The 13,699-nt window shown below is 47.9% G+C and overlaps 1 protein-coding gene and 1 non-coding gene across 4 annotated transcripts in view; one reads left to right on the top strand and one right to left on the bottom strand.

The window, feature by feature from the left end:
• The window catches only part of SMYD3 (SET and MYND domain containing 3), a 684,892-nt gene that overhangs the window by 103,731 nt on the left and 567,462 nt on the right, over window positions 1-13,699 (bottom strand). For all 3 annotated transcript variants that reach the window (XM_060644895.3, XM_060644894.3, XM_060644896.3), the window contains one exon: window positions 380-467. In XM_060644895.3, the coding sequence (XP_060500878.2) occupies window positions 380-467 (88 nt within the window). The remainder of the gene's footprint in view (window positions 1-379; window positions 468-13,699) is intronic.
• LOC132687011 (U6 spliceosomal RNA) lies at window positions 2,123-2,227 on the top strand. Its single transcript, XR_009613953.3, has one exon. It is a non-coding gene; the product is annotated as a U6 spliceosomal RNA (small nuclear RNA).

Below are 13,699 nucleotides of genomic sequence, written 5' to 3'. Positions count from 1 at the left end.
TTCTAGATCTGAGGGTCAATGACATTAAGTTATAAGGATTCTGAGTTATTCTTTCCCAGAGATGTACGTTATAGGCAAAGGGAATTTAGAAATTTGTTATCTTGTATACAGACTACTATTTACTGTCCAATTACTGGTCATGACTTTTGATTACTATTGAATGGTGGTGAGGTACTCACACTGATCCGGCCATGGCCTTCCCTAGCCATTACCCAAACTGTTGGCAGGGATTGGGATGCAGCCTGTGACCATGACACAGAATGAAGCTCACTGGCTCACACAGAGGTCAAACCGTGGACTTGGGTTTCATTAACACCAAGCTCCAACCAATAAAGAAGCAATCCCAAGGGTACAGCTCAATCCACAGGTAAAAGGATACTCCAATGTGCCTTCAGTTCCTCAATTTTTTTCAGCGATTCTTGAACTTCCTTCCATACTTGCTCATCACCAGTAAGCATATCAGCATCCTGCCCAGGCCAAATTAAGAGAACAGAAAGAAAGACAAATGATTTAATTAAAAAACAGCAAAGGAAAAAAAAATGGACAAAGGATCTGAACAGACATTTTTCCAAAAAAGATATACAAACGGCCAATAAGCACATGGAAAGATGCTCAACATCATTAGCCATTAGGGAAATACACATGAAAACCACACGGAGGTATCACTTGATACCCATCAGCTTGGCTATAAGGATGTCAAGAAAAAACATAATACCAATGTTGGTGAGGATGTAGAGATACTGAAACTCTCATGTATTACTGGCAGCAATGTGAAATGATGCAGGCACTTTCGAAACTAGCCTGGCAGTTTCTCAAAAGGTTGAGCAGAGCTTCCATATCATTTAACAATTCCACTCTAGATACCCGAGAGAAAGGAGAACCTGGGTTCACACACACAGTTGTGCGTCAATATTCATAGCACCATAATTCTAGCAAATAAGGTGGAAACGACCCAAATGTCCCTTAGCCAATGAATGGATACATATATATATATATATATATATATATATGTAATATATATTACTAATTGGCTAGGGAGGGGGACGGGGTTGGGGAGAACTGGGCAAGGACCACTAATGGGGATGGAGTTTCTTCTTGGGACAATGAAAATGTAAAATCCACTGTATTAATGGTTCTACAACTCTGTAAAAATACTAAAAGCCACTGAATTGTATACTTTACATGACTGAATTGTATGCTATGTGAATTATATCTCAATAAAGCTGATATATATCAGGAAGAATAAGAGGGGCAAGAGAAAGAATCATTTGTTTGGAGACCAAAGATAACTTTAATCAAAAATGTTGTTATCAATCAAAACGGGTCTAGGAAAGAGTAAGATGAGTACAATTACACCCATGTGAACGAATTTTGACTTCTGCAAAAACTAGAAAAAAGAAAAGGGAAAAAAGATACCCGACATTTTAAAAAGTAATTCAAAACAAAATAAAAGTGTAGGTTACCATTTATTAAATGTTTGTCCTCTGGGTTAGTAAGCAAGTCCTTTACTCTTCCTGTATGTCCACATTTTAGGAGTTCAGTAGCCACATGTGGCTGTGACCACCATACTGGGCAGCGCAGATACAGAATAGTTCTGGCATCACAGAAAGTTCTGTTGGACAGAGCTGCTTTAAGGAGGCTACTCAAAGCTTAAGAAATTGTCATCAGACACCATTCAAAACCAGGTATTCGATATTCATTAAACTCTCGATGGGTGTCAGGGAGAAGAGCCATCTCAGGAAGTTATATCAAATCACGGCCAAATCACGGCAAAGGTGCGGGAGGCAGACATTTTCAAACAATGGAGGTCTCCCTGGAGATTTCTGCATGCCTACTAGAGGAGGTTTATACAATGACCCTTGTGAGAACCACCATCAGAGTAAGCCTGTGTTACCGGCAGGAAGATACACAGCACACAGGTCTGCCAGGGCAGAGAACAAATGAGGGCCACAGAGAGCCACAGAAAAGAGATCCCACGAACAGGGCGAGGCAGCAGGTACACATGTGAGGAAATATGTGAGCTTGTGTGAATGTGTCTGTGTAGGAGGGCTTCATGGGTCTCTGTGTAGACATGTCGTGCATATGAATAATAATATTGGGTGGTTTTTAAAAGGAATCCAGTGTTTGCTTCGACAGTACATATACTAAAATTGGAACAATACAGAGAAGATTCGCATGGCTCCTGTGCAAGGAGGTGATGCAAATTTGTCAAATGTTCCATACTTTTTTGATTTCAGTTCAGGTCACGATCTCCTGGTTTGTGGGTTTGAGCCCCACATCAGGCTCCATGCTGGCAGTGTGGAGCCTGGATGGAATTCTCTCTGCCCCTTCCCACTCCTTCTCTCTCTCTTCTTCTCTTTCTCTCTCTCTCAAAGTAAATAAATAAACTTAAAAAAAAAAAAAAAGAAACCATAAGTGGACCCTGCTTTTTTGGGTAAATTCTTTTTTTTTTTTTTTTTTTTAATATTTAAAAAAATTTTTTAACGTTCATTTATTTTTGAGACACAAAGAGAGCACAAACAGGGGAGGGGCAGAGAGAGAGGGAGACGCAGAATCTGAAGCAGGCTCCAGGCTCCGAGCTGTCAGCACAGAGCCCGATGCAGGGCTGGAACTCACGAACCCGCGAGATCATGACCTGAGCCGAAGCCGGCCGCTTAACCGACTGAGCCACCCAGGCGCCCCTTAGGGATATTCTGAGTAAGAACCTAGCTTTCTATACATAGGAGAGGAAACAAAAATGAATTGCTTTAAAAAAGGTAAACATCAATCTCCTTCTAAATACCTGCCCTAAGTCCACATTTAGCTCCTAAAGCCTCAGTCCCACCACTTCATTCCGAAGCAACTTGTTAGCACCTTCCAGATAAAGCCCACGTGTTAAATCTCGACAACCATGGCGGTTTAGGATGACATTTTCCTGTTTGATATTTCGCTACTGGCAGCTCAAGCCTTAGGCTCTAGGCAAAACGTCTTGCTTCTTAGACTCTCCGGTAGGCGGCACAGATGCCCCCAAAGATGTCCACGTCCCGATCCCTGGAACCTGCACACAGGTTTGGGTACACAGCAAAGGGGAATTAAGCTGCAAGTGAGATTAAGGCGAGTGCCCTGGACTCCCCAGGTGGGCCCAAGGGAATCACAAGGGTCTTGCAGAGTGGAAGAGGCAGGCAGAGTAAGAGGTCAGAGCGATGTGACGGGAGGGCCCAACCTCACCGTTGGCTGAGAAGGCGGAGGAAGGGACCCACAGACCACAGAGCACAGGCCACCTGCAGAAGCCAGCAAAGACAAGGATACAAATTCCCCCTGGAGACTCCGCAAAGGAAGGCAGCCCTGCCAAGACCTTCATTTTAGCCCAGGGACACCAGTGTCAGGCTTCTGACCCACAGAACTGCAAGACAATAAATCTGTGTTGTTTCAAGCCACTGAGTGTGTGATCGTCTGTTACGGCAGTCATAGGAAACTAACACAGTCCCACAGGGAGCACTGGCCCCAGGGAGTTCCATTTAAGCAGGGTTATCCAGGAAGGCCTCGCTGATAAGATAAAGGTCTGGGAGAGGTAGAGGGGTGGGAGATAAGAACTCCCGGAAGAGGGGCCAGCAGCTAGTGCCAGGATGCCGAGGCAGGGCTGGCCCGATGTTTCAGAGATAGCAAGAAGGCCGGTATGCATAGAGGTCCTCAGCTGCAGTGTGTGTGCATGTCATATCTTTCCCATAAAAATTTTTTAAATGTTTATTTCTTTTTGAGAGGGACAGAGTGCAAACAGGGGAGGGGCAGAGAGAGAGGGGGACACAGAATCCAAAGCAGGCTCCAGGCTCCGAGCCGTCAGCACAAAGCCCGACGTGGGGCTAGAACTCACGGACCGCGAGATCGTGACCTGAGCCAAAGTCGGACGCTTAACCGACTGAGCCACGTAGGCGCCCCGCATCTTTCCCATTTTAGAGTTAAACATAGGTCTTATTCTTCTTTGATCCTGCCTCTCCCAAATACCAGCACAGAGCATGGTATGTAACCAATGCCCAGTTTAATGTCTCTAGGATGGGTCTGGAAGATAAAAATTCACATTTATTTGGCAATGACCTGGATGTCTCATGTATGTATTTCAATCGTTCGTCACAACATCCTCATAGGGCATCAACACCTATAACCCGCAAATGAGGCACAAGATAGCCCTAATGCTTAATTAACTGCTACAAATGTCCTTCTGTCCCTAATTGCCAGAGGTGAGATTCAAATCCAAGTCTGTCTGGCCTCAGAGCTCAAGCTCTGAAAGATGCAACAGGTCTTTGAGGGGGTAGCTTCAAAATTCTCTTCAACCCGTGGTCCCAGGATCTTCCTAACAGCAGCACTTGGAAAAGGGCAATCAATCCACCAACATGGAACCCATAGTGGATCTTGTTGTCTTCCACAAAACAGGGAGAGACCATGGCCCTCATGACCTCAGGGTAAGACAGAATAATTTCATATGGGAACTGTACTCACAACTAAACCTGCTCAATAATCTGACTAGCTATTCTTTGGGTTGAGCCTAAGACTTCATCACCTACCAGAGGAGAAGGCAAGCTTTGAATCTGTTTCCAAACACTCAGAAATCGCTCCTGAGAGCACTCTATATTGGAGTGAGACAAGCGGCATTCACTAATGGCTAACCGTCAGTTCCCTGGAATGTTCCACGATGATGAGAGCGTGTATTCACTACATGCTCAGGTTCCCAACTCCCCCCACTCCCACAGACTTTGTTATATTCTGTGACTTCTCCTGTGACTGTCCCCACAATAGGGTCTGTCTCTCCTCTCTCCACACCAAGGAGGGGTACATTCAATAATGTGTGTACATATGCATATACACACGTGTTCATATATATAGGAAATATATGTGCATAGAAACTACTTAGGGAAGCATAATTTACATCTATTTCTTCAATTTGCAAATATAAGAGTAAATTATCATGTTCTTTTTCAAGGTCCCTGAGGTATAAAACCAGTAAACTTATATCCTTATTTCACTATTTCTTATCTGAACACATCCAAGATACTTGCTATCATTCAAGATAGAGTTATTTAGGGGGAAAAAATCCTTTTTGAATTTTAGCTTTACTATGTAAACAGGGCTTAAACGGGTAAGTCCTGAAATTTGTTTCCAGTAGGTGGAAACATTCATTTTATGCATATATATATACGTATATATACATACATATATATATATGCATAAAATGAATGTATATACGTATATATACATACATATATATATATATGTATGTATATATACGTATACATATATACATATATATACGTGTATATACGTATATGTGTGTGTGTGTGCATATATATATTTTTTTTTTTCTTCTTTTAAATCAAACGTACCATTGTTGAGTTTTCTACAAATGATAACAATAATTCAGACTATAAGCAGAAGGGCTTCTGAGAAGCTCACTCTGCTGGGAGATGATGGAGATAATTCAGGACATGTCGGTTCCAGGACCGGTAATAGCACCTCTGCCCTGACTGGCTGGACGTCCCTAAGCAAGCCTTCCTCTTCCTGGGCCTCAGCTCCCTCACCCAGAAAATAGGAAGTTGGCTTGGATAACCACCACCGTTCCTTCCACCTGACCACTCTAGAGGCTGAAGTAAAACACAGCCGGGTCAGCTCTACCTCTGGACCGCTCTCTTGCACAGTTCCAGAAAAGCCCTTAAAGAGCGTGTCTTCACTTGAACCAGTAAAAACATGGCAAGAATTCCTTGGAGGCAGAAGTATGGCGGCTGCTCCCAGGATGTGGTAAGAATGAGTCTCCCAAGTGTCTCCCTTCTGTGGCCTCCCAAGCTCCTCTACTCATCACCCCCATTTCCCCGCCGGGGGCCAGGTGCAAACTACTCCCCACAGTTCAAGAGTCCATTCTCTAGATACCTGGTTCCTTCTTACCCCCATTCTTTCCTCTCACAGCCCCACCCCAATCTGACGCGCCCCGGGCTCTATCTTACTGCCACGATACCAACACCTACTCTTCAACTGCAATCCTTCCCTCTGGACTCTGGAAGGACCTGGACTGCAGTGCCTGTCCGTCCCCTGGGTCACCACTTCCATTCACTTCTTTGGTTTTCTTCCCATTTGTCCCTGAAGGACCGGCCCCAAACGTCCTCATCAGGAAATCTTGTTCTACTTCCGCCCTCTGAGTTAGTCCAGCCCCCCCTGGACAACTGCAGCTACCCAGTCACACTCTGCACACCTCTCTCAGCACTGAGCTGTCATTCGGGCTCGGCCTTACTGTGTCCCCCGCAAGCCTCAGAACTGCTCGAGGGACCACGACCCAATCACGTGTGTTCCCAGTGCCAGCATGGGACGTTACTTGGTACGTGTTTGGTGACAGAGTAAACGAATGAAGAGACACATGATCTTCGATCCACGGGGACCAGTATTACAAGAAAACACCTCGACTCCACAACAACAGGAAAGAGAATCTCAACCAAGGAAACGGAGGCTGGTTTGTTTCACACCATACTTGTATCCTGACCTGTTTCTCATATTACTATGTCACGACTCTGTGGGAAAAGGCTACGTTTCCACTGTAGCTGCCGGTATTTGCCGGAGGCCCAGAGACCAGTCTAGAACATAGCTGTGAACTCTCCCCCGGCATAAGAAATCCCTCACTGGCTCCGGAACCAGGCTCTCTGACAACCGCATCCCAGCCATCTGGGGGCAGACTGTGTTGATTCCTGGCTCCTCCCTCCGACCTCCTCCTGAGAACCCTGTTGCTCACTTGGCCCAGAGGCCCCTGCCTCCATCTGACCCTGAATGGATCAGTGAGGCCATTTAAGTTCCCTCAAACACAGCTGCTAAATCAATACCCTAGCATCATTCCCTTCGCTGTGGAAAAAAAAAATAGGTGCCAGATGATATGAGATAATCTCACCGCTACATAAAAGGGTGCCACTCAACACAATTACATTCAATCGGCCAAGTGCTTCCTTTGGGTTTCAGAGTAGGAAGCATACCTGCCAGGCGCCAGTGGGGGATTAGAAATTCGAGTTTCTTCAACTGGATAAGGTTGGAATTCAGCAAGGCTGTCCGTCCTTGGGAAAAACCATGGGCTCTATCAGGCTCAAACATCGGATGCAGCCATCCAGATCTACTCTGTACCTGAAACACTTAAACAGATGTGCTCACTCGGCTCACGAGTGCTGGGTGCCGGAGCTCCGGCACTGGGCTGATTTCAGATGGTTCCCATTAAAAGGAAAAGGAGAAAAGCAATCTGCTTCCAGTACTTCCTGTTATCCAATCCTCCTGCAAAGCCTAATTAGATTGGATTGAAGGGAGATGAGTAGAGGATGGGAAATAAAATTACCGAATACTTACAAACTTTTCCAGTAATTCAATAATTCTAGTGTCTCAAAAGAAGGAGAGGCTTTCTCCATGTGTTTTGTTTTTAAAGCAAAGTGAGATTGAAACATAGTGTCTGCACTTAGGGGAGAGATGGAAAATCTTAAAGTTCAAAATCTCGAGGGGAACAAAGTTCAACCTGAAGAGCCTTGACTGAGGTACCCTGGTTCGTGGATAATGTACTGGGACTAACAGATTAATATACAACATCATTCAAAACCTTTGTGATTCACAGGAAACATCTCTGCTGGAACCAATTTCCACCTCCTCTGGCAAAAACAACTGAAAGCAATTCAGATTTAACTTGAGGGGGAAAGTGGCTCTTTCGTAAAGTGGAAAAAAGAGTGGTTAAAAATAGAGCGTTCATTCTCCTATCAACGGCCCACAAGTCAATGGGCATTATGGATTCGGGAAGAACGTGAAGGAAGGAATGTTCTCCGCCCGAAGCACGTTCAACTTGCAGCACGTTCTAATCAGCAGTTAACAAACGATTGTACACAACAGTTAGAACGTGGCGAGAGGGGACACTGGATTTAGGGTCCTAAAACGTAGAGCCGAGTCCGTGTTCCACACGTGTGTGACCTTGGCAGGGCAGTTGTCCTTCCTGAAGCTAATCTTCAGTGTAGTAATTCTCTAGCAGCTGCACCTTCTAACCCTTTCTTGTGCACCCTCTAGAAGTACCAAGGTCACGAATGGCACCGTGGTCTGAGTTTTCAATTCCCACCCGAGCAGGCAGGGGTCCCTGGAGGTCTGACTGGAGTCTGCTCTGTTTGGTGGGAGGGAGAAAAGTGGTCTTGTTCTACCATAGGATGTGCCATCGAGCTCTGACTATGCCGTGCCCCACATCTCTGCACGTCCCACTCCCTCTCCTCGGAAGATTCTTGCTCAACTTCGTCAACAAGCTTCTCCCGTTCACCAAGAACTACACCGAACGGCCCCTGACCTCCGCGGTCACAATCCCTCGTCATTTTCCAAGGGGTTCCATGATAACTGGAGCATCAGGAATGACTGATGCAGGTGAAAAGGTCCTCCAGGGGCTGTTAAGAGACCCCAGGTGAAATGACACGGCCTTACAAAGGTTATTTTCTCACGTGCTTTGTGAAATGGTGAGGTCTCGGAGCCTGCACGCGACTTGCACAAGCAGGATGCCGCAAGGCTCTAAGCCCTGTGTCCTCAACTGGAGCCCGAAGCTCCGGCCTCCCGCCCCTCACACCCTCCAGGCGAGCTGGGTGAGCCGGGAGCGAATGTCCTGTCGCCGGGGTGGTATGCCATCTCCAACCAGCCGGTCCCACCACTAGCCGGCATCCAGCCCAGGAGTATTCGGGCACCGAAGGGCACTGAGCCCAGTCCAAATAAATGCTGCTGTTGAAGAGGGCTCATGAAACACCCCGGGCCTTTAGCAGCAGCACTCCATTCAACTGTCACCTGGTTTTATGTTCTCATTGTCACTGTCAGCATCGGCCAACGCCCATCTCACCCATTTATTTCTCAGATAGAAACAGGACTCTACTGGGGCGCCCGGGTGGCTCAGTCGGTTGAGCGTCCGACTCTTGATTTCAGCCCAGGTCACGATCCCAGGGTTGTGGGATCAAGCCCTGCATCGGGCTCTGTGCTGAGCATGGAGACTGCCTGAAATTCTTCCTCTCTCTCCCTCTCTCTCTCCCTCAGTCCCTCCCCTGCTTGCACTCTCTCTCTCTAAAATTAAAAAAAAAGAAAAGAAAAGAAAAAGAAATGGGATTCTACAGCAACTACACATTTCCACAAGACCACAACATGGGAACCAACTGCAAGTTCAAGGTCAAGTCTCCAGGTACACAGAATTGCCGGAAGGGGAATGTCCCCTTCACCACTTCTAGGAAAGTGACAGCAGCCTTGTGAGGGTGAAGTTAGACCATCTAGAACCACTGTAGGCCTTTTCCAGCTCCCATCTCAACAGCTCCCCTCCCTCTGTCCCACGCATTCTTATCCCAGTGACTAAACCCCGTTCTCGGAGAAATCAGCTCATTGCTTGTAAAATCAGGTCACTCAGGGGAAATGAAAAGCACTTGGCAGTCACACACTTGGGGCAATTTGAGAGCCCACCCGGGTCAGTGATGCCTGCTGAAAATCTGCCTTGGGTGCAACATTTGGTGGAAAACGAGCACGACTGGCTGATACAGAAACGCAGCTCGACATGACACTCAGACATTTAGGGAGGAGGCCCTTCCCTGCACTCTCCTTCCAGCTGGAAAGATGTGTTCCTGAGAATGTATATCAGGGACTACGTGAGGCAGAAGGCTACTGGCTCAGCTTGCAAAAGCACATTCAAGCAAATTCTTTTCACATTTGTACAGAGATGATCAAACGGTGGCCGTGTAGCTGTAAACCCGCAAACCCCTCGAGGGGTCCTGCCAGCCCCGTGGGGGGAACCCCACAAGGTGGGAGGGTTGGGACTGGGGAAAAAAGGCAACGATTTTATGGGAACAATCGTTCTAATCGCAACAGTCACTAAGATCAAATACACCCCCAAGTTTCAGGGCGGGTTTTGTTTTAATGGAGACCCAATCCACGGCCCTCGGCTCCTCCAGCCCGCCACACCGCCATCTCTCGCGTTCCTTCTTTGGGAACAGATGCGAGCGTCTGCCACAGCAGCAGGGCAGAATCCCGCCAGGGAGAAGGGGCAATGTTCTGATAGCGAAGGTCAGGGTAACCCAGACGTGGTGTCTCCAGAGACATTTGAAACGGGAGGAACAACAGCAAGATCCCGGCTCGGCGCTCCTGGCGTACGTGAGGGCGTGACGGGCAGACCGGGGAAAATGGAAACAGGCAGGCTGCAGCCCCCGTCCAGCCTCTGCCGCCGGCCGCTGGGGGACCAGAGGCTAACAACGCCTCCCGGCTCAGCCTCCCCAGGTGAGCACCTGACGGAGGTTACCATGGAGATGGAAACTAATCATTCCGCTCCACCAGTCCCCTACGTATATGGTGTGTGTATTGCGCATGAGGAGAGACCTGAAATTAGGGAAGGGGAGAGACTTTGGAATCGGCGGCTGGACAATAAATTGCAAATATCTCCCTTCTCTAGATTTTTCCTTCATTCTGTTTTAGGCTGAGTTTTCTCACGTGTGAAACACACCAGTCAGAGCCTGGAGAGTGTGCAGAGGACTGAACAAAGACGGCACCTAACCCAGCAGTGCTCTCTGCCAACCCAAGGATTTGACAATGATTATTTAATTCACACGTTCCCTCCAACATTTGTATGTAGAATGATTACAGCGGGAGACATTCCGGACTCACGCGAGAACACGGTATTCGTTCATCCGCTAAAGCAAACACATCCATCCGGTTATTTAATCTGTGCTCCCAAACCAAGGGGACGGTGTAGTTGGGGTCCACGCTAACAATTTCAGACGATGAGTCCAGGACAGAGGTCTAGACATGCTTTTTTAGGAGGTAATCGTAAGGGCGACCAAAGGAAAGTATTTAATGTGACATCAGGATCTGTCCCTTTACATCGGTTAATGCGATTTCTGACAGCCTCCCCTACCTTCTCAGAGCTGGCCTGCACAAATTCACCAGTTCTTATGACCGCCTTGTAAGGCAGCAATGACATCCTCAGACCATGTACCAAACAAGCAAAAAGTTCAAATGGAGTATGTTCCAGTTTGAGAGGAAGAATTAGTCCCAGAAAGGAAAGAGCCCAGAATTGCACTGGTCTCTCAGCAGACAAAAGCCAGTGTACCTCCAATTATTCAAAATCTGTCGTCCCTGGATTAGTCTGTGCCGAGTTCCGTTCCTGGAAGCTCAGGGGTGGGTCATTCTAAAGGGCAATCACTCACGGGCTGAGGGTCTGGCAGAGAAAACACTCTTTCTGAGGTCTGGGTGGAGGGCTGGGGGGTGAGAGGGGACGGAAGGGACCAGGTTCCGTGGCTCAGCTCTCCTTCCGCCCCACCCCATACCCGTCAGAGACCCTGCATAAAACTGCCAGGGCTCAGATGCTCTGCCTGGCAACCTTGCATCCTGTGGAAATGAAGTGCTGGTGGAATGCAAGGGGAGCACTCGCCCTGGCGCCCCACCAACAGGAGACCGCACGCGTCTGCATTCTATATCCCAGTAAACCCCAGGCTGGCCCTTGGCCAGGGGACCTCTTTATAACGTCAAAGATAAAAGCGCTGGCCACGTTTGGCACCCTGCCCTCACCTCCATTCTCTCGTAACCATCTCTCACACCGGGCACGCATTACTGTCGACAGGGCCTTTCAGACAAAGGTCTGGTGGGGCTTCATAAACATCACCAGATGATGACCAGAGGTGTCCCGGCTGCACAGGAAGAGAAAGGGGTACAGAGAGGGGCCAGTGACTTCACAGAGGGCATGCCGGAAAGCATGGGGAGACCTTGAAATATGTGCCTGTGTACTCAGAATACCCCTGCTCCTAAGGGGCCGAGTCACAGGCACCGTTCCTCACGGCAGGCTGGCAACGGCTAATTTCAAATCTGCCCCAAACGGCGTAGGTATAGATAAAATCTGTGTATTGCTGTCTGACAAGGCCCTTATCCCAAGTCTGGATGTCCAAAATGGCATTTTGGGTGTACAAGGTGGTGTAGTTCTCTCTTCTCGTACCCCTTGCCTCCGGGAATGCCACGATGCCAGTCACGGAGAGTTTATGACATCAGTCTCTTTTTGAGTCATACGTTGTGGGTCAAAAGCATATAGCCCAGCTGTTTTCCTTTAACATTTCTGTTTTACAATCTGTTTGACTTTCTAGACTAGGTGAGAATAAGATTCTAGTATCAGTCAATGCTTATCATCAATTAGAGTAGGCAAGGACTTCTTGAAGTAAACAAATAAGAAAATTCCTCCTGTTCCATGCAGGAGTAGACAGAACTTCATTCAGAGAGTTTAACCTAGGGGAAAACCTGGTTTTCATCACCATGGGGAGCTGAGCTATTCAGGATATGCCCTTTTTTTATAGATCTCGGAGGCTTGAATTCGCCCTAGGGCACTGGACTGGTCTGACTTGCTGCCCTACCCTACCAATCACAGACCCACCCCAATCCGTGCCAGGAATGTGCTTTATGGGGTCCTGAGGTCTCTGACTTCCCTTCAAACTCACACCTGTTCGTTCCTGCAGCTTTGATCCTCTGTTGTCAGGTGTGATGCCCTGGGTATATATTTACAGTCACCTGGAGAGCTTTTAAAAATACAGAGGCCCAGGCCCCACCTCTGCAAGTGACAGCAGAACCCCTGCCAGCGCAGGGGGGGGGGGGGGGCAGGAGGCAGGGATCTGTGTCTTTCACAAGCTCACCAGGTGATTGTGATGCACAGTCAGGAACAGGGACCCCAGCCTGGTGTGTGCTGCCTCACCCCCCCCCCACCCCACTTCTAATCTCTGTGATCACACCTGTGTCCACAGCATCAAGATTTGCCACAAGCACGTAATGGTTTAGGCTTTTTCCTGGTCTCCTCAATCTACGACGGCATCTCCCATTGGCACAAATTAGTTTATTCATAACAGACACAAACAGTGATCAAGTTCACAGCACTGTCATACCGGGCCCTTGAGACTATCTTTAGTTCAATACACACATTTCCTCCCCACATACACGGGCCAGGTGCTGGAAACGCAAAGACATACATGGGAGGTGGCCTAGCCCTGAAGGGCTCACAGTCCTGTGGCTGACATACACGCATCATTTCTGAATGTCGTGCCATAAGAGATGAGTCCTGGGGATCTGGGGACACAGAGCTGGGGCATCCTTTACCCAGTTAGGGCTCACCAAAGTATCCCAGGGAAGATAACAGTTGAGTTCAATCCTGAAGGCTCCAGCAGTATTAGCCAAGAGTCAAGAGAAGGAGGAAGCAGCATGAGAGAGGGGCAGAAGACGGCAGGAGGCGGAGATGGGGGGCAGAGGTGGTGACTCAGAGCATGGGGGGTGCACCTACCAGGTCTGAGCAACTGCTGTTTTGAAGGCTGCTTTTTCATAGGTAGATGCTTAAAAAAATTTTTTTTAATGTTTATTTATTTTTGAGAGAGACAGAGCGCGAGTAGAGGAGGGGCAGTGAGAGGGAGACACAGAATCCGAAGCAGGCTCCAGGCTCTGAGCTGTCGGCACAAAGCTCGATGCGGGGCTCGAACCCACGAACTGTGAGATCATGACCTGAGTCAAAGTTGGACGCTCAACTTACTGAGCCAGCCAGGCATCCCAGTAGATGCTTTTTTTTTAGGGGGGGGTGCTAACTGGGGATCTACTTCAGGATACGTCCACAGACCTGAAAACAAAAGGTCAGTTAATAGAGGGACAGGGGAGAAAGCAAGGGTCTCAAGATGAGGTTGAAGAGCAGGGCGGAGGCCCCAGG

The sequence above is a fragment of the Panthera onca genome, chromosome F1, assembly GCF_046562875.1.
Source record: "Panthera onca isolate mPanOnc1 chromosome F1, mPanOnc1 haplotype 2, whole genome shotgun sequence".
Classification (NCBI taxonomy): domain Eukaryota; kingdom Metazoa; phylum Chordata; class Mammalia; order Carnivora; family Felidae; genus Panthera; species Panthera onca.
This window is presented reverse-complemented; position numbering and strand designations above follow the sequence as displayed.